At 50.1% G+C, this 23,097-nt stretch overlaps 7 protein-coding genes and 3 non-coding genes across 10 annotated transcripts; 7 read left to right on the plus strand and 3 right to left on the minus strand.

The window, feature by feature from the left end:
- Positions 1-493: 493 nt before the first annotated feature.
- BO79DRAFT_146923 (FAD/NAD(P)-binding domain-containing protein) lies at positions 494-2,335 on the minus strand (the record flags this gene model as incomplete). Its single annotated transcript, XM_025678490.1, has 3 exons — positions 494-1,289; positions 1,342-2,156; positions 2,216-2,335. The coding sequence occupies 3 exons, from the start codon at positions 2,333-2,335 to the stop codon at positions 494-496; spliced, it is 1,731 nt and encodes a 576-aa protein (XP_025539997.1).
- Positions 2,336-3,058: 723 nt separating this feature from the next.
- BO79DRAFT_146432 (uncharacterized protein) lies at positions 3,059-5,848 on the plus strand (the record flags this gene model as incomplete). Its single annotated transcript, XM_025678458.1, has 5 exons — positions 3,059-3,245; positions 3,295-3,926; positions 4,033-4,563; positions 4,617-4,729; positions 4,813-5,848. The coding sequence occupies 5 exons, from the start codon at positions 3,059-3,061 to the stop codon at positions 5,846-5,848; spliced, it is 2,499 nt and encodes an 832-aa protein (XP_025539998.1).
- Positions 5,849-6,645: 797 nt separating this feature from the next.
- BO79DRAFT_254560 (uncharacterized protein) lies at positions 6,646-6,948 on the plus strand (the record flags this gene model as incomplete). The annotated part of the gene is made up of 3 exons (XM_025686075.1): positions 6,646-6,662; positions 6,727-6,784; positions 6,841-6,948. The coding sequence occupies 3 exons, from the start codon at positions 6,646-6,648 to the stop codon at positions 6,946-6,948; spliced, it is 183 nt and encodes a 60-aa protein (XP_025539999.1).
- Positions 6,949-7,603: 655 nt separating this feature from the next.
- On the plus strand, positions 7,604-7,675 carry BO79DRAFT_t122. Its single transcript has one exon. It is a non-coding gene; the product is annotated as a tRNA-Arg (tRNA).
- Positions 7,676-8,250: 575 nt separating this feature from the next.
- Positions 8,251-10,116, minus strand: BO79DRAFT_254561 (uncharacterized protein; the record flags this gene model as incomplete). The annotated part of the gene is made up of 1 exon (XM_025686076.1): positions 8,251-10,116. One exon carries the CDS (start codon positions 10,114-10,116, stop codon positions 8,251-8,253), a length of 1,866 nt encoding a protein of 621 aa, XP_025540000.1.
- A 3,489-nt stretch (positions 10,117-13,605) lies between these two features.
- BO79DRAFT_172305 (FAD-binding oxidoreductase) lies at positions 13,606-16,095 on the plus strand. The gene is made up of 7 exons (XM_025679625.1): positions 13,606-14,230; positions 14,284-15,110; positions 15,158-15,387; positions 15,443-15,624; positions 15,678-15,707; positions 15,766-15,839; positions 15,888-16,095. Exons 1-7 carry the CDS (start codon positions 13,892-13,894, stop codon positions 15,934-15,936), a joined length of 1,731 nt encoding a protein of 576 aa, XP_025540001.1. The 5' UTR covers positions 13,606-13,891; the 3' UTR covers positions 15,937-16,095.
- Positions 16,096-16,426: 331 nt separating this feature from the next.
- Positions 16,427-17,476, minus strand: BO79DRAFT_146802 (zinc-binding alcohol dehydrogenase family protein; the record flags this gene model as incomplete). The annotated part of the gene is made up of 1 exon (XM_025678483.1): positions 16,427-17,476. The coding sequence occupies one exon, from the start codon at positions 17,474-17,476 to the stop codon at positions 16,427-16,429; it is 1,050 nt and encodes a 349-aa protein (XP_025540002.1).
- A 910-nt stretch (positions 17,477-18,386) lies between these two features.
- BO79DRAFT_254564 (Dabb family protein) lies at positions 18,387-18,848 on the plus strand (the record flags this gene model as incomplete). Its single annotated transcript, XM_025686077.1, has 3 exons — positions 18,387-18,452; positions 18,513-18,623; positions 18,690-18,848. The coding sequence occupies 3 exons, from the start codon at positions 18,387-18,389 to the stop codon at positions 18,846-18,848; spliced, it is 336 nt and encodes a 111-aa protein (XP_025540003.1).
- A 373-nt stretch (positions 18,849-19,221) lies between these two features.
- On the plus strand, positions 19,222-19,300 carry BO79DRAFT_t123. The gene has a single exon. It is a non-coding gene; the product is annotated as a tRNA-Thr (tRNA).
- A 123-nt stretch (positions 19,301-19,423) lies between these two features.
- Positions 19,424-19,495, plus strand: BO79DRAFT_t124. The gene has a single exon. It is a non-coding gene; the product is annotated as a tRNA-Thr (tRNA).
- Positions 19,496-23,097: the final 3,602 nt, after the last annotated feature.

Here is a 23,097-nt window from a genome sequence, read left to right on the forward strand (position 1 = left end):
ACGCGAGGCGGGCTAGATCTGAGGGGGATTCTATAGCGTGGTGGGTGCATTATAAAACTTTCCAGACACGGCGATATTGAGGGATCATATTGACATCAAACACAATCCAGAGGTCTGGTACTGAGTAGAGCTCAGAGGTAATTTAGATAAGCATTTATACAGCAGAGATTTGCACCCATGATTGGGTGTCTAAGATCTCAAGAGTGGATAGAATGATACCTCTTTTTAGTCCGACGCAGCCTGTTGTCTGCGGGATGGTCTTGGTTACATATTTATTGAGGGAAAGTGATGAGATCTTGCTTTTCGGGAACACGACCTTGTCACTTGTCCCAAAAGTAATTGCGTAGAGAAAGGAGAACTAAAAGCAGTGGAACACACAAGAAAGACGAGAGAAATAGAAATTCTGGGGATTAATATGCAAGAAAATCAGTGGCTGAAGCCGTTTATTCCTAAAAGAAAGAAAATTAGATTCTAATGGATCGACAAGGCGATCTCAAGCCATCTTTGTTCTCTTCATTTGGGCCTCCTTCCACTCCTGATTGATTCCCCGATAATCATGAATCGTATAACCCTCAAAAATCTCCTTTCTTAGCGTAGACTTTCGTTTCTGATTAAGTCCCAGATCTGAGAGCAGCATATCTGCATATGGCACAGCATCGTAGACAAATTCCGGATACCATGCCGAGAACCCACAGGGATAACGATGCTTTCCGTACCGACTCAAGAGCGCTGTTTGATGATAAACGTCTTCTCTATCGATGGCAATTCTTCCATTCAAGTAAGCAAATGTCCACAACGCCTGGCATTCCGCGATTATGACGTTGCTCGTGCTGTGGACCATCTTAACATATGCAAGAGAATTATCACCTTTTGACGCAAGCGATGGTGGCGCAATGCCGCGGTATAGGCGGAAGGGGCTGACGTCTTGTTTGTAGGGAATCCCACGCGGAGGATTGCGGAGGTATGGAAAGCGGCTTAGGATCTCCTGGTCTGCTTTGGTGTCAAGTATATTCCAGAGCTTCTCTTCTTCTGCGCTCAGGTTGCTGCTTGGGATGCCGAGACTCGCATCGAGGCCCTCGGGTCTATACTTTACCGATGGGGCGAGCTTCCACCCGGTGATGGCGACTAGGGCGTCTGTTTGAACACCGGTACCGTCTGCAAAATTGACGATTCCGGGACCTGATAAGTGGTCAATATCCTTCCGTATGATCTTGACCTGGCCGGTGCGAAGATAATCGTGAATATCGGATGGGTAGTTGAGAATTCCGACCCGAGCAGACCAGAAGAGACTTTTTCCAGGCGTTAGTGACAACTATAGGAGATAATAGACTGATTTCATACCTTTCCAGGGGTTCAAGATGCTCTAAGCATTCTTCTTTGCGATATCCATTTAGGTCAATAATGTCAGTCCTGATACCCTCCCAAAACTTGTGCACGATGTATCTGCCCAGGCGAGTTTGATGCAATGCCCTTCTGATCCAGCTGAATCCATCAAAGTCACCAAATATGCATGGACTAAACCATGTGAAAAATCTCATGGTGACTAAAAACTCTAGTTTTGTTTTGGCCCCTGCGAACTTAGCCCATGGTGATGCCATCCAAACTGCGCCCCCTCCGGACTCGCGTATAACCCAATCCACCTTTTTGCCATTCGATACCATTAGATGCACAACATCGTACCCTGTTTTCGAAGCACCCACAACGGTGACAGACTTAATATTAGGGTCCTGCGCAATACGCGCTCCCTCCTCACGCAGTTGGACATGGTTTATGACCGGTCTTTTGAATTCCCCAACCCCGCGGATATTGATCGGGTTAGCGGTCGACGACAATCCTGTGGACATAATAAGTTTTTGACATGAGTAGATCACGCTTTGGGCTGGATCCTTGGTTGTCGTAAATAAGCGCCAGCCTTGATCGAGCTTTTCAACTTCAAGAACTTGGATTTCGTAATGGATCCGTCGACGGATGTCGAAGTGGTCCGCGAAATCATTCAGATATCGGTGCAGAACATGTCCAGGGATATGACCGTTTTCAGTGATTCCATATTTGGCGCCCATGGGGAACTCGGTGAATTCATATGTTCCCCCGAGGTTGTTCGTTTTCAGGCCTTCATAGCAATTTTCTTCGGACCAGACGCCTCCGATGGTCGGTCGCTATCCTGTAAATTAGACCCTATTCTTGGCGGAAAATAAGAACCATCTTAGTGACTCACCTTTTCCAGAAGCACAATATCTGTTTGCGGTGACAGTTCAAGATAGGTTTTTGTGGCTGCGAGGCCACCTATTCCTGTCCCAACCACAATTACCTCTGCAGCTCGGTATTCAATTGGCATCTTGGAAATTCGATCTAGGAAAATCGAGGTATAATTGTCAAAAGAGATCCTTAATTGAGATGTTTAATTGAGGTGTTTAATTAAAGCCATACATCAAGCGTTGTTATCCTCTTCTCCTTATATCTCTGCTTTCCCAATCTTCCTACTCCATGTCTGGAGAACGCAGGGCTATGATTCGGACTTTACACCAAGACCCTAGTTAGGTGGGGATACGTTCATCAGGGTTATGGTATCTGGACCTTACGTGGGGCGAGGGTGGGGAGTGCGAAGGGGGGAACTGCATAATTGTCCCCATTGACTAGGTGCATTATCCGGTAGTCCAGTCGGCTATAGAACACCATCCGGATAATCCCCACTTTCGGCTCTTATCTTGCTTCTCAATCGGCACAAGGGCAGATAACATCCTTTCTAAATTATGGAGCATCATTCGAGTCCCTCAGACTTTGCCCTTGTGATAATTTTTGTCATTGACAGAGATCGCATCTGATTGTTCCAATACACATAAGCAGAACGACCAAACCCCAATTTTGACCATTCTGATGAGGAAAGGACGTGCGCACAGGCCAATTAGCTTCCAACTAGAGAGCCAACTGTGAAGTATAACCTCAACTGCCATTATCTAATATCTATTTTTCTGCAATCAACGTTTTTATCATAATTCTCTGTTTTACGCTTGCAACCATATCGCAAAATTCCAAGCGGAGGGAGCACCAGGACGCAAGCATGACTGTGGGCAGGAAAAAACCACAAGCTACTTGCTCAAGAGAGAAGCATTATCGCTGTTCCATGGCAGGGTGTGATAAGACCTTCACCCGGTTGTCTCACCTCCAACGACACTCGCTGAACCACTCAGAGACCCGCTGGGTCTGCGGTCGATGCCATGCCTCGTTCAAGAGATTAGACCTGCTGGGTATGCATTAACGGTTTAATTTAGGGACGTAATCTAACTTTTCTTATAGAACGACACAAAGCGCGCCATACGGTCAAGGATGGTCTGGCCGGTGGTGCAGGGCTAGGCATACTCCAGACCCGCCGGAAAACTATATCTGGTTCCCATATGGCTAGGGTTCCACTCTCCCCTCGGCCTTCGGGCCTGGAGCAGGATACAGACAAGGTCGAGCCCTTCACGAGACCGGCACAATCTGGTTCCTCTTGTCAAATCGACGCCCAGATTCAAGATGGAGGCACGGGTGATAATGCAGTCGCGGGTCAACAGCTGTCCGGACGCCATTCTCTGAGTTCTCAGCCACAACTGGATGCAGCGCCCATTGCGAATACTGACTCTTTAAACATGGATGAGCTAATTAATATGTATTACGACACTTCCTTTGATGCAGTGCACTTTGACGTAATGGGCTTGGCCCTCTCGCCTCTAGCCACGGGTCAGACTCTACCTCAGATTGAAGTAGAGGATCAGAATGACCACCAGGAGGTCCAGAATCTTCACCCTTCCCCTGACAGGCCGATTAGCCGTGAGTGTACAGAAATCCAGTCCAGTGGTCCAGAAACGGCCATACCAAGACATGATACTCGGTCGGCATGCATTGTGCGGAACACCACTAATATCACCCCATTTCGACACGATCCGATGGTAAGAATATACCTACGTCTAGAAAGCATATTCTTCCGCCGCCCTAGGCTGACCATTATGGTGATGTGGGCATAACGTGCTGTGGATGCTGACCACTCGACAACAGTGTCTCGAGCCCCTTATGCACGACGTGTTCCTACAGAATGCTGAGAATGGGGATTCCCAAGATGTCACTCTCCCAGGTGGCAGGATCGCCCTTTCCGTTTCCAAACGAGACGAGATTCTCAGGCTTCTATCAGAAATACGTCCAGTGACACCAGAAGGCACCATTATCGATGGCAATACAGCGCTCTTGTCGATAGACAATATGCAAGACTATATCAGTCTATTCTTCCGCTTTTTCAATTCCTCCTACCCGATGGTCCATTTGGCGACTCTTGACATAGAAGGAGGAGACCCTGTCTTTCTACTCTCCATAATCATTTTAGGTCAGACATACAAGAACAAAGACACTCATCAACTGTCCGTGTATCTATACGATGCCCTGGTGCCGTATATCCTTAGCGGACTGATGAGCGTTCCGATGCCCGATCTATCGATGCTACAGGCTTTTCTTATTCTTGAATGCTATGGCATGTATCGAGCTGGCCCGTATCAGCGCGAAAACGCTATGTTGATTCATACCCTTCTGTTTGGTGTTAGTATGCACCCAGTTGTTGAAACCTCTCATTTGCTCATGTGTAAGCTTAGGCCATTCGGCGGGTATCCCGATACCATGTTCGCGGGGGAATACTGCTCCCTAGTCACCTAGTCCAACCCGACCTGGACTGGAAGGGCTTTGCCTATGCCGAACAATATAAAAGGTATCTAATCTAAGCTACTTTTCTTCTAGTGCGCGACTTCCTTTTTTTACTCTTCCCTACTTTTCCTAACCATCTTCTCCCAGACTAATCCTCTTCGTCTTTATGTGGGATACGCAAAACGTGTCCTGCTACTCTGTGATGCCTAACATGTCCACACATAACATCCAAGTCCCGCTTCCATGTTCCCAAGAGTTGTGGGAAGCGCCCAGCGAGAAAGCCTGGGAACATATCCGGAAATCTCACACTGAGCCGGCATACTTCAATAGCATGATCAAAGACCTCATCCAAGACGGAGATAAATTTCAAAGTTTGCCAATGGACAGTTTATCACTTACGCTGGTTCTTCATGGCATTATGTCCATGTGTAACGATATTGCGCATTTCGACAACAAGTCCATATGCCTAAGCGATATAGACCACGGCGGGGAGCAATGGAGACCATGGCGAATGAGGATGGCCCATGCCCTGGAGACGTGGAAAGCACACTACGACGCCTACACCATGTGCCTATTTCAGAGCATGGGCGACAGGAGCAATCACAGGCAAGAGAGTGTTGCTACTCTGGCACTGTATCATACCGCACATATTGTAATCAACTGTGAAGTCCGTCACCTGCAAGCTGCTGCCGGGGCTAAGGCTATCTTTGGACATATAGTGATGACAGAAGATCGCCAGATATCTGAGGACTGGATTAGGAATTGGGTCAGCACAAATGCGACCGCCGCAGAGCAGGCAGCATGGCATGCGGCGCAGATGATGCGTGAAGGGATTCTCAATTTGAGAAATTGGGATGTAAACGGTGTATTCCACTACCCGTGGTGCTTGGTTATAGGGACGCTGACGTGCTGGGCATTTCATTGCTTCGGTGGCGAGATATCAGATGCCCGTGAGATATGTAGACATCCTGAGAGAGACATGCCCCAGACACAGTCTAGGGTGTTGATGAACCATATGGTCTCGCTAATGGGGTCCGTATCCCCAGCGAATATTCGCCGCACTTTGGGAAAGTGCTGTACGCATGGTCTTACTGTTGAAGTCGCCCGGTACTTGAGGAGTGTGCGTTGGACTGCGGCATATGAGGCCATGAAGCTACTGATGGCGCTATCAACCAGGTCCTGATTCAGTATCATGACCTCGACACATATATCTTATCTACTAATGATCGAAGCTATCTGGCCTAACTATTAGAAGGAAGTGGCCAAATAAATGAACATGAGTTGCTTCTCAAGGGTGTTCCGGTCGATCCTTTCCATACACTTATGTATGCATATGGACCCTTCAAAACAATCAGCCATCACGAAGAGTTGGATTCTAGACTTTGGTCTTTTTCCCTTTCATGTTTAGGAAATAAAACAAGAGAAGACAAAAAACATACAACAGAAGGGATTCGCTGGTGGTCACCCACCCAACTACTAACCTCCCGGCGTGTGGCTTAAGTACGGCTGAGCGGACGGGAAGCCCTGTTTTCCACACCCTGTGGTCGTATGTGCTTGAGATATGATTGGAAAGCTAGATAACAAGGCTTGTCTAATTTGATAACTAAGTCTTCTATAGACGCCGACTTCTAGGACTGACCAGATCTACCATTGTGCATCCTAAACATGTTCAAGCACAAGCCAATGCCAAGACTATAACCTCACTTATTTGGCTCGCAGCTTTAATGGTACATTGTAAAACAAGGCATATAAATAAAGCCCTCGGTTCAAGCAATTGTATAGCCTAGTGCTTCGTAGAGAAAGCGCAGGAAGTATCTGAAACGCGTGTTGCTTCTGCCAAAAGAGTTACCGGTACAATTACTTCGCCGCAATACAGGGGCAAGAAAGCTGTTGGGTGGGCATACCACAGCAGAATTGCCTAGTCCATATCTGAGCCACTCAAGCAAGCATCCGCTAGATGACTACATTCGGAACCCATCCATGGAATACGTTCATTGGTATATTCGACATCGAGTGCGAATATGATTGGAGAATCTGCGGCATACTGACCACGCAAAATAGGCCGTCAGGGCGACACAAGGGAACACTAATCTGGAGCGGAAAACTGAATCTATTCTGGGTATACTTTCCCAGCCTGCGCGAATAGATGGTAGATCCACTGACGTAGCTAAACAGTCCATTTACCGTGTTTCCGGACTTTGCAGTGTCTTTGGAGTACAGGTTCTCCCTCCTGGAAATGTGGAGCTAGGCAAGCTGATACAGATGTTCGAAAAACCATTGTAAAGTGCCTTACCAACGCAGATATTTCTTTCTGGCGAGTCGCCAAAAGAGGGGATAGTCTCTACATTCAGAGAAAATTGTGGTTGATTCGTCACCATTGGTAAAAGGAAACCTGGAATTACTAATGCTCTTTGCTTACTGCAACATATCAGCCCATTCAACTTGATATTCAAGCCGGGAATACTCGCTGGCTTCTGACAGGGATTCTCGTAAAGGCTAAGCATTATTAGTGGACAATGCGAGCGCACACAAGGCCGGGCTGGAGAAGGCTTTCCAGACAGTTGAGGAGAGTGTCGGTGGAATTGTCAAGCTTATTGACGGTGCCACGCACGAGTCCGTGGGAGCCCAGTTGCGGGTCTGGGATGGTACCGTCTTTCCGTGGTAAATGGCCCTCATGCTAGCAGTTATTAGATGAGTAGAGTTACTCTTTACCAGGAATTATCATATACTGTTGATTGAAGTGGTCAAATTCGAGATCGGTAATTATACCAGTATAAGCATACTTTCAAGGGCTCATCACGTCGGGTTTGGACGGTAAGAAACCGCCACGATACCTACTGAAGAATCCCCCCCATGAGTGGCCATTGAAGGCGACAGCGACTGCCAACACTTGATTCTGGTCTATATAACATTTACTTGTAGCATATTTTCAACAATTGGCCTGCTGGCCCAATGGTAAGGCGCTTGACTACGGATCAAGAGATTGCAGGTTCGAATCCTGCGTAGGTCATTCTTTTTTGCTTTTTTGTTTTGTGGCTCGCTCGGCTACCCGTTATAGTGACTGAAGAGAGCCGTTTACCTTGTCGCTTTTTCTTCCTACCCACATTTTTCTCGGTCTCTCGCACAAGCAGTTTCTGTGAGATCACTCGCACCCTTCCAAAGGCTAAATAAACAATATTACTTCGTCTTCCAAGTACAGTCCAAGTAAGACGGTCGCCATTAATTGCTCAGTGATACTACTGAAAACTACACTTGAAGAAAAAAGCGCAAGAATATCTATCAACAGGCTTGAATTCAGATTATGACTATGACAGACTGGCCTGGATCCTCTCAATATCAGTGTAAGTAGGACTCGTCACAAAAAGGACGACGCAAATAATTAGACAATATAATCATGAACGAATGACAGCATTGAACCCATTCCCATCCCATAAGATATACCTAAACCATTTTGAAACAATCGATTCCCGGAAGCTCGAGGTAGTGTGGTGTCGCTTTAGAGCGATCGATCGATACCAACGCCGTAACTCCTATTGACTTCTTAGCAGCCAGGCCAAAATCTCAAGATGAAGTGTGATACATACCTTAAGCAGAGAAGTTCAAGGACGCAGAAGCCTTCGCATTAGCGCTAGCAGAGGCCTCAGCGCTACCACTAACGGAGGCCCCAGCACTAGCGTTGGCATCAGCATTTCCGCTACCGCTGGCAGAGGCATCGGCATCCGCGCTGGCAGAGGCGTCTGCATCCGCGCTAGCATCCGCATCTGCATCGGCATCAGCTCCGGCACCGGAATCGTCGCTGTCGTCGCCGCCCGTGGATCCTCCAGCCGTGATGCTGCCGCTGGCGCCGCCGTAAGGACCGAGAGAGACGCTGGTGGAGGCACTGACCCAAGTGGTGGTGGCGCTGGGAGCTTCTGCGGTGGTGGGGGAAACACCGACGTCAGTATCGTCATCGCCGCTGCCAGAAGCTCCGGCACCGAGAGAAGCAGAGCCGGATCCGCTGCCGCTCACATCACCCGAGGCATCGCCGGAAGCACCGAGATCAGCACCCGCACCGAGGCCAGCAGATCCAGATCCAGAGAGACCAGCGGAGCCAGATCCAGAAAGACCGGCACCAAGACCAGCACTAGCGCTAGGGCTAGCACCGACGCTGCCACTGGGGCTGGCACCAAGACCAGCGCCAGCACCGAGACCAGCAGATCCAGATCCAGAGAGACCGGCAGAGCCAGAGCCGGAAAGACCAGCACCGAGACCAGCACCAGCAGCGCCGGAAGCACCAGCGCCAGCAGCACCGGTAGCGCTACCACCAAGACCGGCAGAGCCACCAAGGCCAGCAGCACCCGAGGCACCGGCACCGAGGGAACCGGTGGCACTGCCTCCAAGACCAGCGCCAGCACCGAGGCCAGCGGCACCCGAAGCGCCGGCACCGAGAGATCCGGTAGCACTTCCTCCAAGACCGGCACCAGCACCAAGGCCAGCAGCGCCGGAGGCACCAGCGCCAGCAGCACCGGTAGCGCTACCACCGAGGCCAGCAGAGCCACCGAGGCCAGCAGCACCCGAAGCGCCGGCACCGAGGGAACCGGTAGCACTTCCTCCAAGACCGGCGCCAGCACCAAGGCCAGCAGCGCCGGAAGCACCCGCGCCAGCAGAACCGGTAGCGCTGCCACCGAGACCAGCGCCCAGACCGGCGGAGCCACCAAGACCGGCGGAACCGCCGAGACCAGCAGCACCGGAAGCACCAGCGCCAGCGGAGCCAGTAGCACTTCCTCCAAGACCAGCACCAAGGCCGGCGCTGCCACCCAGGCCAGCAGAGCCACCGAGGCCAGCAGCGCCAGAAGCACCGGCACCAGCAGCACCAGTGGCACTTCCTCCCAGACCAGCGCCGAGACCAGCGCTACCACCCAGACCAGCAGAGCCACCGAGGCCAGCAGATCCACCAAGACCAGCGCCCAGGCCAGCAGAGCCCGAGGCACCAGCACCAGCAGCGCCAGTAGCACTGGCACCAAGACCGGCACCAGCGCTGCCACTTCCACCCAGACCAAGACCGGCACCCAGATCAGCGCCCAGGTCAGCAGATCCACCCAGGCCAGCGGAGCCACCAAGACCGGCAGCTCCCGAAGCACCAGCACCCGCAGCACCGGTAGCACTGGCACCGGCACCACCGCCCAGAAGGGCACCCAGACCAGCGCTGCCGCTCAGACCGGCGCCGAGGTCAGCACCGAGACCAGCACCAGCACTTCCACTACCGCTGCCGCTACCACCAAGGCTGGCGCCCAAGTCGGCGTTGCCGCTGCCGCTGGCACTGCCACCGAGACCGAGACTGGCACCCAGGCCGGAGCTTCCCAGGAGGCTACCAGCGCCGCTGAGGAAGGGAAGGAGGCATGGGATGGGGATGGCGGAGACGGTGGCGGCGGTGACGAGGGTCGCAGCGGAGACTCTGTAGAAGCGAACCATTTTGACTGATTGATTTCGGTTTCTGTGAGGGTCAGTACTGTGCCAAGAATGATTGTAACTGAAGATCAGAAAGTGGTGGGAAGGTTACCTTCGAGAAACGGGAATCGAGAAGAACGAGAGTTGAACGGAATTATTGAAAATGTAAACACAGAGATCGATACGCCACAGGCGATCTGAAAAGCAAACGAGAGCGAGAGGAAAAAGAGAAGAAAAGACTGGTGAGAGGGATGAGGATGGGATGGAAAGAAAGTCAACCTGATCGGTGGTGGTGACAGAGGCTATATATGCCTTTTTTGCGTCGAAAGGTTCCCGTCTTCTTCTCCCGCATCCCGGAGGAGAGCCATGGCTGTCTCCCCGTGAATAGGGGCCCGTGAAACCGCGGTGGTTTGATAGTGGCTGCTCGTGTCAGTGTAGAGTTTCTAAGAAAAGTGTCCATGGCCTGGTTCGGACCTGCCAAGCATCTTAGTGAACCGTAGAATGAACCATCATCTGGGTTTTCCGACGGGCACGGACTTCGTAGAGAGTGGATAAGGTCAGGGACGACGGGCTCTCCTGGGACTGGAACATCTGCATTGATCAAAATGGGCACAGAGCCGCCACTCAACCGGGAATCAGAGCTCCGAATCAGGCAGGGGAGACCGGCTCAGAACCTGGCCGGTGTCGCTGCGTCGAAACGCGCTAGAATTGTGACCCAGAGATCGAGATGAAAAGAGGTTTTCGATCTGGGATCAAGGAGACTAATGCTTGAGCATTGTTGATGACCTGAATTAGGGGGCAATGGCTTGAGGTTGTCCATTGTAATGAGATGCGCTGATAGCATAGACGAGCGTGTATGAGAACGAGAGCACCAAACGAGTCACTATTGATGCCTGAGCATTGATAGTGAACTCCGGATAAACGTAAATTCCTTGACTGCAGGAATTGATGCAAGACGGGCTGGAGAGCAGTGGAGGTGTATCACGATCGTGACCCCTGCGCTAGCGATCTGCAGCCCATGTTTGGAGTTTGCCCGAAGATGGGGGGATCGGCTGGTTCTTCCGGGCGTTGCGGATGATCCTCGGAACTGACCCCGTTTAGGCTTCCTATGTCTTTTCTGATCGGCAGGAACATTAACTCAACTCTCCAAGTTTATTCATTCACTTACTTCACCTCGCATCTACAGCTTCGACCTTATTAATCTTCTGTGTATACTCAGTTGCGGTTACTATTCTACTATCCACAAGTTCACACCCCTTTCTTCTATCTCCCCTGAGCTAAGAATAGCCCATCCAATGAGGACCCGCTGTTTCGAGCCAAACCCTATTTTGGCCTCGTCTCACCCTGAAACCCCACCGTTCGCTCGACCTCGACTTCCCAACTTTGGGGAGCTCTCTACGCCCTCTCTCTAGCCTACAAAGACTAAACCTCAATCGGAAATGGTGTCCGTTGCCAGGAACCACCCATGCAGACCCCGAGCAGCGAACCCGCGACCACTGAAGCAGCCTAAAATTCCCGAGACCAATAATGAACCCCTAAAGAAGAGGGTCTAACGGAATAGTCCCTCCAGACTATCCACATGGAAGCTTAGCACGCAAGAAAGAAGCACTTTAGAGTTTACAATTCTCGAAGTCGCCGATGTAGTCGGAAGGTGGTGCCGACACTCGACTGGGGCTTTACCTTTTTTCCCTACGGCTGACCCTCGAACTTACTACTGGCTGATTTCTTTCCCTCGAAACAAACCAACCTTGCTCACCAACCACGACGACACTTTGCCGGGTCTGAGTGTTTCATATCCCAGTTACAACATTGGGAAGACGGGGGAAACGCGGGAAATTTTATCCACTGCCTCCATCGCGAAAGTCGAAAATAGAATCAATGTCTCCGTATGGGCCATCTGCCATGGCCACGATCGCGGAGGGATGGGCGTCGTATCGAGGTCATCTATTCGTCAATGGTGGGATAGCGAGTGACAGATCTGCTAAGAATAGGTCATGGCCTGATCATGAGGTTGGGGTATGGAGTACACAGTCTACCATTCCTAGTAAGTCTGCCCACTACGGCAGTAAATGTGCTTTTACCCTATTGTGGTGAATAACTCGGCTTCTTGCCGCCCAAGGGTCCCTAGCGGTCGGGATTCTCTCTTCAATTGGATATCGCTCACGGCTCGATTTGTTGTCTGTGGGAATGGGAAAGAACAGAATCGAATGAGAAGCATGGTTCAACAGTCTAGACTGCTGGATCGGCGAAAATTCTGCATCTTGCGGGAAAAGCGTGTCTGAGTTTATTTCACCTTGTAGGGAAAGACGAAGCATCGATCAGCGATTAATAACTTTTGGTATCGGAAATGAGGTCCCGATTACCTAAATATCTACGATATGAGGACTTTGGGACTCATGATTGGGGTGATATCGTCAGGTATGAGAGACTACGCTGGGCTTGTTGATTATTACGCGATATCCCGCAAGGGTTGGTGGTTATGACGAGTTGCCTCAGGATAGCGAAGGAGCTTGGTTGGGTGTTATCCGGTAGCAGCACATCACTTATGGGAAGCATGAGATATGGTGCGATCAGGACCATGTGTAGGTCAAGCCAGTTCTGACCTTGATTTGCCGGTGGATGAGAAAAACTTACGACACTGGGAGATATGGAACTGCGAAGATACAGTCTTTCATGCTAGACGACTGTAGTATATGCAGCATGATCTGGCATGTCAGCTAGCATATGTGGACTTGGAAGAGTGTCTGTCTGAACAATTCGCTGTACTCTTTACAACATTTCGCTTTTCTAACAGTCAACACTTCTGCTGCCAGTTTAGGTATCGCAACTGCTTTGTCTCGAAGATTCATCATCTGAGCATCTTCCTTGCTCTCCACGTCGTACCTTATCTCTGACGCAATAAATCTGCACTCACCTTCATGTCATTCCAATTTTCAATCAACACACCCTAATTCGCTAGTTAGTCCTATCCATCAACCTCTTCTCCATGTCTTTACAGTCATTATCGGTCGGCTCAGAGTCAATTGCGTCCTGGTTCGGTATGCCCTTGCACGGTACCAGCAGCCATGACTTGCTACCCAAGCGTTCACCGCACCTGATACCTTTAGACCTTAATGATTTCATGAAGTACATAGTCCTCAGCATGGATAAGAATGCATCTCTGAGGCTTTAAATGGCACTTAATTTACCGCTATCCAGTCTTTCAAGAAACCTCCTTTCACCAATACAACATACACTCAGGTTGCGCAAGTCCTGTGATTTGGTGTCATATACACAGTTCCAAGTCTAATCAGACTAAACGTTACATTCTAATCACTCAAGAAGCGACCCGACTGTCATCTGCTGGCGAATGTGTTTGTCCCTCGTCCATCACGTGACTGGTATTTATTTCCCCGCGTTTTCCGGCCCCATCCCGATTAGGCAAATGTTGCGGTCGATCCCCCCTTCACCGTCAGCCGCAAACAGTGATGACTGCTTCAAGTCTTCATCCCCAATCAGTGCATCTTCCTGAGAGCATGGCAGATTGGGTGTAGCGAGCACCATTGGCCACTTTAACAACTCACCTTCGACAGGCCCAGAGCCCTATGACCCTCGTCGATCAATAACCAAAGCATTCATTCGTTCGCTTCTAGAAGCCTGCGATCATCCTGCATAGTGTCTCTGCGACCCTGAAGATCCCGATAATCCCATTGAACCTCGGATACCCAATAAGGCGAACCACGGACCATCCCAAATTTTGTTCGTCGATCCTCAACGGGCGAAATTGGATCTCTCATTTATCAGACCTCATCACCCAGCCATGATCCGTTGGCAAACAAACTATTACCTTCGTGCCTGCGGGCGGCGATCATCATTAACCGCCTGCGGTGTATCCCAACAGCCATCCTCACTCAGGATTAGGGGGAGATTTCAGCACCAAGCAAACTATGCAACTAATCCGCAACATCACCCGAGGCAGCAGTCGGCCACGTTGCCCATCCTGGGGACGATTGTCGCTACCGCGGCTGTAACGCTTTTTGCGTCCGAGGCTTGGCGCGGAAGGGAAGCCTCCAAGACGCAGGACGTTGCTAAAGATGTTCAATACGGACCATCTCAATCTGGATCATCCAAATATGCGGACGTCCCGACGATGCTTCGGGTATGTAGCACACTTACAGCTTAACAGTCATTATTATTGATCGCGAGATATAGGCCGTCGAGGAAATCAAGACAATCATCGGACCCGACAATGTAAGTGTTGACGCCGACGACATTGAAATTCATGGATACTCCGAATGGTCCACGTCCAACACCACCGCACGACCAATTGCGGTTCTTAGTCCAGCCACAACAGAGGAAGTATCCGCAATCGCCAAAGTATGCACCAAATACAAGGTTCCCATGGTGCCGTTCGGCGCCGGATCAAGCGTTGAAGGGAACTTTGCAGCTCCTCACTCGGGTGTCTGCATTGACCTGTCGCGGATGAACAAGGTCATTGAGCTGTACGAGCAGGACATGAATGTGACGGTTCAAGCAGGTGTGCGATGGACGGATCTAAACGAGGAGATCAAGTCTACTGGGCTGTTTCTGCCCATGGACCCCAGTCCTACTGCGTATGTTGGTGGTATGGTCGCGACGAATTGCAGTGGCACGAATGCGATGCGCTACGGGACGATGAAGGACTGGGTGGTTAATCTCACTGTCGTGCTTCCGGATGGAACAGTGATCAAGACGAAACGGCGACCGCGCAAGTCTTCTGCTGGGTATAACCTGAACGCGCTCTTTACTGGATCAGAAGGGACTTTGGGAATCATCACGGAGGCGACGCTCAAGCTTGCTATCATTCCCGAAGACAGCAGTGTTGGGATTGCTACCTTTCCCACGGTCGGTGACGCAACGGCCGCAGCATCGAAGTTGATCCGTGATGGGGTTCCTCTCGCGGCGTTGGAATTCATGGACGACGTGCAGATGAAGATCATCAACCAGAACGGTGGCGCAGGTGGGAGGTTTTGGTCGGAGGAGCCGACCCTCTTTTTGAAGTAAGACTGACATTCGTTTTAATCTTAGTGGTCGGCTGACAATCCAGGTTCACCGGATCCCGCACGGCAATTGACGACAGCATCCAACGCACGAAATCCATTTTAACCAACAACAAAGGAAAAGAACTGGTGTTCGCAAAGTCCCAAGCGGAAGGCGACAACCTCTGGTCGGCCAGGAAGCAGTCCCTCTGGGCCATGCTGGCTGTGAGACCAGAAGGAACCGAAATCTGGTCTACGGATGTGGCCGTACCGATCTCGCGGTTGGCTGAGATCGTTGGTGAGTTAGCTTCAGAGCAATTGCGTCGCATAATCAATATTAACGGGATCTCCAGAGCTCTCAAAGGCCGAATCCAGCAATCTGGGTCTGTTCTCCACCGTTCTAGGCCACGTCGGAGACGGCAACTTCCACCAAGCGGTGATGTACAACCCCCAGAGTCCAGAGCAATACCAGGGTGTCAAGGCGTGTGTTTCGAGGATGATGAAGCGGGCGCTTGAAATGGAGGGAACAGTTTCTGTAAGAGTTATTGTTCCTACATGACGTTTTGAACAGATGTCTGACTGAAACAGGGCGAACATGGCATCGGATTAGGAAAGAAGGTCAGCAATCCCTCATCCCATTGTTTCATATCATATCCTCAACGCTAACATCCACCAGGCCTATCTCGAGGAGGAACTCGGTACACCGACAATGCAACTAATGAGGGGACTGAAACGGAGCGTTGATCCTCAGTACGTTAATCCTTTGTGCTCTCTCGGTCGCTTACTAATCCCTTCTAGCTGGTTAATGAATCCCGGCAAGGTCTTCGACGAGCATTTTGAAGGATAGGATTGCAATATTCGCAATACCCTAAGCTCAGTGTACATTTCAGAATAGAAGACTGTGCTTCCAGTGCACGAATGAACATCATCTCATCCCAGTCTGGGCGACATTGTAGTAGATGTCCGGGGATCCGTCTTGAGAGATCCACAGTTGATTGATAAGCAGAAAGTTGGAATGTCATTCCCACGCTGTCATCGATGAGCATAAGTAGCGTCTTCTATATAACAAGTGCATGCGCATTGCAGCTGTCTAAGTTGTCACAGATCAGGCCAATCACTGGTTGCCCCGCGCAGTGATTTCCGCATGTAGTTTAGTGTCCGCTCAGCAGTTTCCCGTCCCACCGCGCCAAGGCAGCGAGCATTACAAACACTACAGATGAAGCCCCTCGAAGCGGAATCTAGTCCTAAACCGGCAGGCAAGGGAACAGACGCAGAGTGCTTTGAAATCATTAATCCATTTCATTAACACCTCACATACATAGTGTACTTCTCACTATCTAAGGAGTCTCGGCAACATTGTACACCAGCTTCTCACCACTAACCTTATCGGCCTTGAGCAGCTGCAATCCCTCCAACACACCCTTCAAACCCTCCCCACGCACACTAGGCCGATGCACCTGAATCTTGCCCTCAGCCAATAACTTCTGCGCAATATCCCAGAACTTGGCAGCAAACTCCTTATCCTCAGGCTTAGCCGGGAACGGCGTGTCACCAAACATGAACTCCTCACCCACAGCAGTATACGCCAGAGTCCACCGATCATTGACATTCTTCCGCTCAATCCCCACCGCCAAAAGCGCACTGTACTCACCACCCTCGGTAGAGATCGCCTCATCACAGAACTTGGCACTCGCCTCCAACGAAATGGTATCCAGCACCAACTTCAACTTGTTATCCGTAGCCTTCCGGATCTCCGCCGCCGCATTCGGCGCATTGTAATCAAACACCTCATCGGCACCCAGACTCTTCACGAGGTCAAAGTTCCGCGGCGAGCACGTAGTCAGCACCTTGTATCCGGACAACTTGGCGAACTGGATCGCCAGTGCTCCTGTCGCCGTCGAGCCACCGTAGATGAGGATCGGGCCTGCGTTACCGCCCTTAGCGGGCTCAGTGGGCAGCTCCAGCTTCAGACTCTGGTACAGAGCCTGACCGACGGTCGTGATACCAACACCGAGAGTGGCCGCCTCTTGGAAGCTCAGGTTATCCGGGATGTGCATCTGGATATCGCCCTTGGCGACGATGTATTCGGCGAAGGTGCCGTCTTCGGGCTGCACGGCGTTGGCGCCGTGGACGAAGCCGCAAACCCGGTCACCCTTCTTGAAGGGCTTCTTGACGGCGGGGCCGACTTCCTCCACGATACCGGCGTAGTCGCAGCCGACGAGGACCCCGGTGGGCGCGAGATACTCGATGTGCTTCCAGTCCGTAGGGTTCAGGGCCACGCTGACGGTCTTGATGAGGATGTAGTCGTCGCGGAGCTTGGGGATGGGACGGTCGGTGACCAGGTCGCCCTTCTTAGGGGCGGTGACGGCGATGGCTTTTTGAGGCATGGTGGGATGTTTTTGGTAATATGTTTGGTTTGGTTGAGTGGATAGGAGGGTGTTGGTGGTGAAGAGTGAGGGGAGGAGGTATCCTATATATGTGTCTCTGGTATCATGAGCAAGAAGCACCAAGAAGTCGGTGGAATGGAATGCAACACCCCCTCTTCACCCTCTTTTTGTTTGTCGATGACAAATGCAACTTGTGAGATCATCTTTCTTCTCCACTTGGGCCCACCGGTCCCGAGAGGGACACCGTTGGGTCTGCTTGGGTGTGAGCCAATTCACTAGGTTGTTGCCAGCAGCCCGGATCCGGAATTGGAGAACTCTATTGCTACTAAGTATCTACTGCGGGTGTGAGTGATTCGCCGGTACTCTTGGGGAAGGAACTGGTTTGAGCGGTGCAGTGTACAGTATATAAAAGCTATACTGCTAGATTGGCATCATACCCAGAATTCGTCCAGATATCTTGAGGCTACTATTTTCAGTGTAGTTGATTCTGGTAAACAATTGAGTGCTGACAAGAAGAAAGGGACTCATCTCTCAGGGCCAATGGACGCAACTAGACTGACGGGGTATCATTGAGTTTTAGGCTACTTTCCGAAAGAGGTTTAGATCCCGCTCCGCGCAGATATTCAATCCCGGAGATCCTCCCCAGGACACTAGCAGTAAGCACTATATTGTAGGGTGATCGCAGAATCATAGGGTCCAGAAATTTCCATTCTGCTGACATATTCACCTTGAGTAAATTCTTTGCGTAAATCTGTACCTTGCTGATTAATGGACATCCTGGTTCTCTCAGGGGCGTGTGCTATGGGAGGGTTAAAGATGGTTTCAGTTTTCGGGAATAAATAGATAGCACTATTATAGTGTGAGCTTGTCTTCTCTTGTACCATCATAGACCATCTCGCAGTTGAGCAAAATGCAGGTCACTCACATTGTCCTACTCCAATTTAATCCCGACGTTACTCCCGAGGTTAGGGAGGATGTATGTTTGTCCTACACTTCATACGTCCGAAGCGTACAGATCTAACTTGTCCTCGTATAGGTCGCCAGTCAGGTCAAGGGTCTGCGCGATTCGTGCATCCATCCTGAGACTGGCAAGCCGTACATCGTTTCCATGAAGGCCGGTGTAGACGTCTCCATCGAGGGTCTTCAGGTGCGTCTACTTCCTACATTCCGATCCTATGATTCGAAGGCCTGACTCCTAGCTTTCCGTCAAAAGAATGGCATCAGCCATGCATTTGTCTCCGTCTTCGAAAATACCGCGGACCGCGACTACTTCGTGAACAAAGACCCGGCGCATATAGCGCTCGTGCAGAATGTCAAGCATCATCTGGCTAAGGTCCAGGTTGTGGACTTTCTTGATGGGAAACTTATTTAGGGGTTATATGAGGCTCCTGGGTAGATTAACGGGCTTTTGGTCGTATAACCTGTTTTTATGGAGAAATTGCGAGTGATTGTTAGAATAAGCGGGTCGTACACAAGCAAGAATATATATAAACCTAGTGCGGTACATTCGGTCCGTATGGGCCCAAACAAAAAGCGAGTAAAATCAGGCCACGGACGATGATCAGAGTAATACTAAGATACCAAGCCAATATTTAGACATGATTAAGCACAATAGAGTGTTCTGCAACCATTCTTAAGGCGAAAGACATCGAATTCTTGACCATAATGACCGCGAAGGATGCGCAAGTAGGCATAGTAATTCAACTTCCTTCATAATTCAAACTCCAGCGGCAGATTAATAATAAGCCCTTGTAGCTCAGTGGTAGAGCGCTTCACTCGTATCATGTCATGAAGAGGTCCGCGGTTCAATCCCGCGTGGGGGCACATTTCTTTTTTCATTTTCTCGGGTAGCCAGCCAAGCTAGCTTCCTTCCCCTTTTTTGTTTTGTGCAACGGGTAGTTGGAACCGCGCTAAGGGAGGAAGTAAGGCGGTGGCAAATACATATCCGCCCTTATAGCTCAGTGGTAGAGCGCTTGACTTGTAATCAAGAGGTCTGTAGTTCAATCCTGCATGGGGGCATCGGATATCTTTTCTTTTTTCCCTTTCCCCACCTCTCTCTATCTACTTTTATTCTGTCGCCTACTTTGTTGTGACCGTCACACTGAGGGAATAGGCATTGACCGTGTATTTATATATATATATATATATTTTTATATATTTTACTTCCTTGATTAACAAACAGCAATAAGCCTTTCCTGCAAACAACTCATGCCCATTGAGTTCCACTAGATAAAATTGGTAAATTAGTACAAAAAACCCATGAATACCCCCTGTTTCTATGTACCCGTTCCATCAAACGGGCGGCCACAAAGTGGACAGCAAAGTGCACTCTGGATGCAGCTCCGACAGTAAATCACAGTATTTTTCGACGATCCATTTTTCCCCGCGATCATCGGACAGTCCCTGCATTGTGCACTCTTCCTCAAGGTCTCTGTATCCAAGCAAACATCGCAATGCTCGTAAAATGGCGCCTGCGGTAGCATATAGCGGGCAAAAGGGAGGGTGTTTATATGGACTAGATCCTCCCCACGTTGACCAATCTTGGCTTTTAGAAGGTCGGTAATCTCTCTCCAGGGCTTTGCATCGGTTATGCCTGGCATGTAGAAAGTGTTGTATTTGATATCGTTAAGGGATACTTGTCTTCGATATGACTCCTGTAGCGGAGAAAATCCCAACCTGTCTTCAATATGCGCTTCAATGTTGGAGTGATCGAGCAGCAATTTTACCACTTTAATCTGGCCCATGCAAATGGCTGCAAATAGGGGTGTTCGGCCGAATATGTCTTTGGGGTTGGGGTCGCATCCGATCGTTAAGATGCGCTGCACAAGGGTAATGTCGCCTCGCGATGCTGCCCAGTGTAATGGCAGACGGTGGAACTCGTCTAGGAAGCTGGGGCTATTGGATTCTTTGAGAATTGCCTCGATCGCATAGTTATCTCTCTCCAAGTCAGCCTTTGTCAAACAAGATAGTCCCCAGAAAGATGCGGAGACGTTTGTGTCCCTCATCAACCTGGGGGAGCCTGCACCTTTTGCAATAAGAAGCCTGGTTATTTTGACATAACCCTTTTGTGCCGCAGCTGTCAGTGGGTCTGCTGAATGGTGTTTCCATCTATCGGTGCTGTGTATTCTGGCGCCCCAATCGAGTAACAATTCAACAGCACGCAGGTTACCATCTGCCGCCGCTGTGAACAAGGGGGTTTCCCATTGCTTGTTCTCTTGATTGATGTTGGCTCCTGCATCTCGTAGAACTTTCATGACGTGTGCATGATCGCCCATGCTGATAGTCGATATAGGACCCCGTTGAATTCCAGCGCCGCTCTTTGCTGCAAAGAATATAGGAGTTTCCTTGTTCGCATTCTCATAATGAACATTCGCACCTCGGTCAATCAGCAGACTGGCCACTTCATTGTAACCATATGCTGCGGCGTAGAAGAGAGGTGTGAAGTTCTCGGATGTAGCAGAATCGACAATAGCTCCACGATCGAGTAGAAACTCAACAACTGACTTATTACCAAATCCTGCTGCCCAGGTGAGAGGTGTACGACCAAGGTAGTCCCGAGCATTTACTGAGTTGCTGTCGACCCCGACAAGTTCTTCCATGCACTGATCTAGGCCGAAGACCGACGCGAGATGGATCCCAGAAAAACTGTAAGGAGTCTCCGACAGGCCAAACATCTCTCGCATACACCGTGTAACCTTGGCATCATTTTTGATAAATGAAGCAAGAAGCGTATCGCTGCCCAAGCTTTGGTGGAGATGCGTCCCTAGCTCTTGAGCAGAATATCGATAAAGCGGGTACTCTTGTCGATGCTGTTGACGGCCACTTTCTAAAAAGACTTGCTGCTCAAAGGCGTCGAAGGACACGTATGTGAGGCAGGTGTTTGTGAGGTATTCATGGACAGTAGGAAACCAAGCCTCCCGGGTCCGCTCCAAGTACTCCTGGGCAGTAAGATGCACGAGCTTAGCCGTGTTGTTGTTTTCGTCAACCGTGACCAATCCGCAGCAGACAGAAGCGATTTCCTCAATATCTGTGACATTCATTGCGTCAAATTCGGGCTCACTAATTTCAACCGCAATAGCATGTTGTAGCTCTAGAGCGTTAAGTGGTCGTGCAGAGAACGTGAGCCACCCGAGTACTCTTCTGGCAAGGTCCTGAGAGAAGGAGCTTTGCAGGTTGATCCTTTTCAATGTCTCGTTATACGCATGGTCATAAGCCCCTGACCCTGACTGGAACTGACCACCCAGTGCTCGGACTCTTTTCTCATTCTTCTCATCCAGGATCAAGTTGTAATAGAGACGCACAAGCAAGAATCTAGACGAGTCAGTAACTTTCCGATATCTCGGAACCGGGTCACTCACATTCCATCAGCCGATTCGAGAATCCGCCTTCTAACATAAGCCCAAAGCTCGGGCTTCCTTCGAAGGAAACGCGGAAGATAGTCAAGGTTTCCATCGAGAAAACTTTCCATGTCGCCTTCGCTGGCTTGAATGTCCAAAGTAACACCTCGAGGCAACAGATGACTGAAATAATCGCCCGGTCGGGCAGTCGCAAGAAGCTTAATCTTCGTGCGACCGCCGATGTCAAGGAGTTTCCTAGCCCAAGCGAGGAATTGACGCCTCACGTATACGTCGTTACACTCATCCAGTGCATCAACGACTAGCAGCACCTCACTGCATTCAGACACCGCCACACTGAATATCTTTTCGATATCCTCTTTGGCCAGACGGGTGGACCTGGGCGGGAGGAGATAGCGTCTTTTTGTGATACTCTCATACAAGCTTTGATTTCCCTGGAGTAACTGTCTCAGGAGGCTTGAAAGAAGCTCAGAATACTCAATCCGCTCCTGATAGTGGAAATAATGATAAGCAACTACGACACTGCTATTTAGGGAGAATTCCCGCTGAAGGTGGTCGACTGCGATCGAAGAAAGTACCGTCTTGCCTGCACCAGGAGCCCCGGTGCATAGAAGTGCCTTGCTCTTCTCATCAGAGATCCAGGAACGGAACTCTTCACTTTCCAGGAACCAAATACCCGTTCCCTCGTGTCGAGAGCTAATGATTCTCTGATGTCGTTCCGAGGCGTCAATAGGACATATCCATGCAAGCGTTTCATTGCGCTGCTGCATATCGTGGTGGCCTTTCATGGACTGAATGTCTGCTCCGATCTCCAAGGTGAGATCTCTGTCGAACCACCATCAGCGATGATCGCCCCGAAGTAAACCAAATTTAACGTTCGATAGCAGCAGTAGGGAAACCAAAAGAAGATATTGCTCATACTGATTGATTTTGCCCATTACCAAATTCCACAGCGAGAGACAGTAAGTGATGCGGCTCCGCATGCTGTCCACCTCTGCAGGGTCCCATTTAACTCGACTCCATGCTCGGACAGCCTTTGTCTTCCAGTCCGAACCTGCAAAAGCAAGCACATTGTATTTGCTCAACTTGTGTTCGATCTCCAGCAGGACTTCACGGCCTCGCTGGACGATTATATCCAGTTCCATTTTCTGGGTCGTACTGAGCCCTTCGTTAGGAACATCATTGAGGTCATGAAGAAGCGCCCATAGGCTTTTTACACTATTGATGATGGTGAGCACTGCTTGAGAAGATAAAGTGCGGCTTCTT

This window comes from Aspergillus costaricaensis (genome assembly GCF_003184835.1).
Source record: "Aspergillus costaricaensis CBS 115574 unplaced genomic scaffold BO79scaffold_14, whole genome shotgun sequence".
Classification (NCBI taxonomy): Eukaryota; Fungi; Ascomycota; class Eurotiomycetes; order Eurotiales; family Aspergillaceae; genus Aspergillus; species Aspergillus costaricensis.

Coding starts and splice junctions, on each gene's coding strand:
- BO79DRAFT_172305 (XM_025679625.1), top strand. CDS start 13,892: ATGATCCGTTGGCAAACAAACTATTACCTTCGTGCCTGCGGGCGGCGA. Junction 15,388..15,442: donor GCGGTTGGCTGAGATCGTTG/GTGAGTTAGCTT, acceptor CGGGATCTCCAG/AGCTCTCAAAGGCCGAATCC. Junction 15,708..15,765: donor GCATCGGATTAGGAAAGAAG/GTCAGCAATCCC, acceptor AACATCCACCAG/GCCTATCTCGAGGAGGAACT.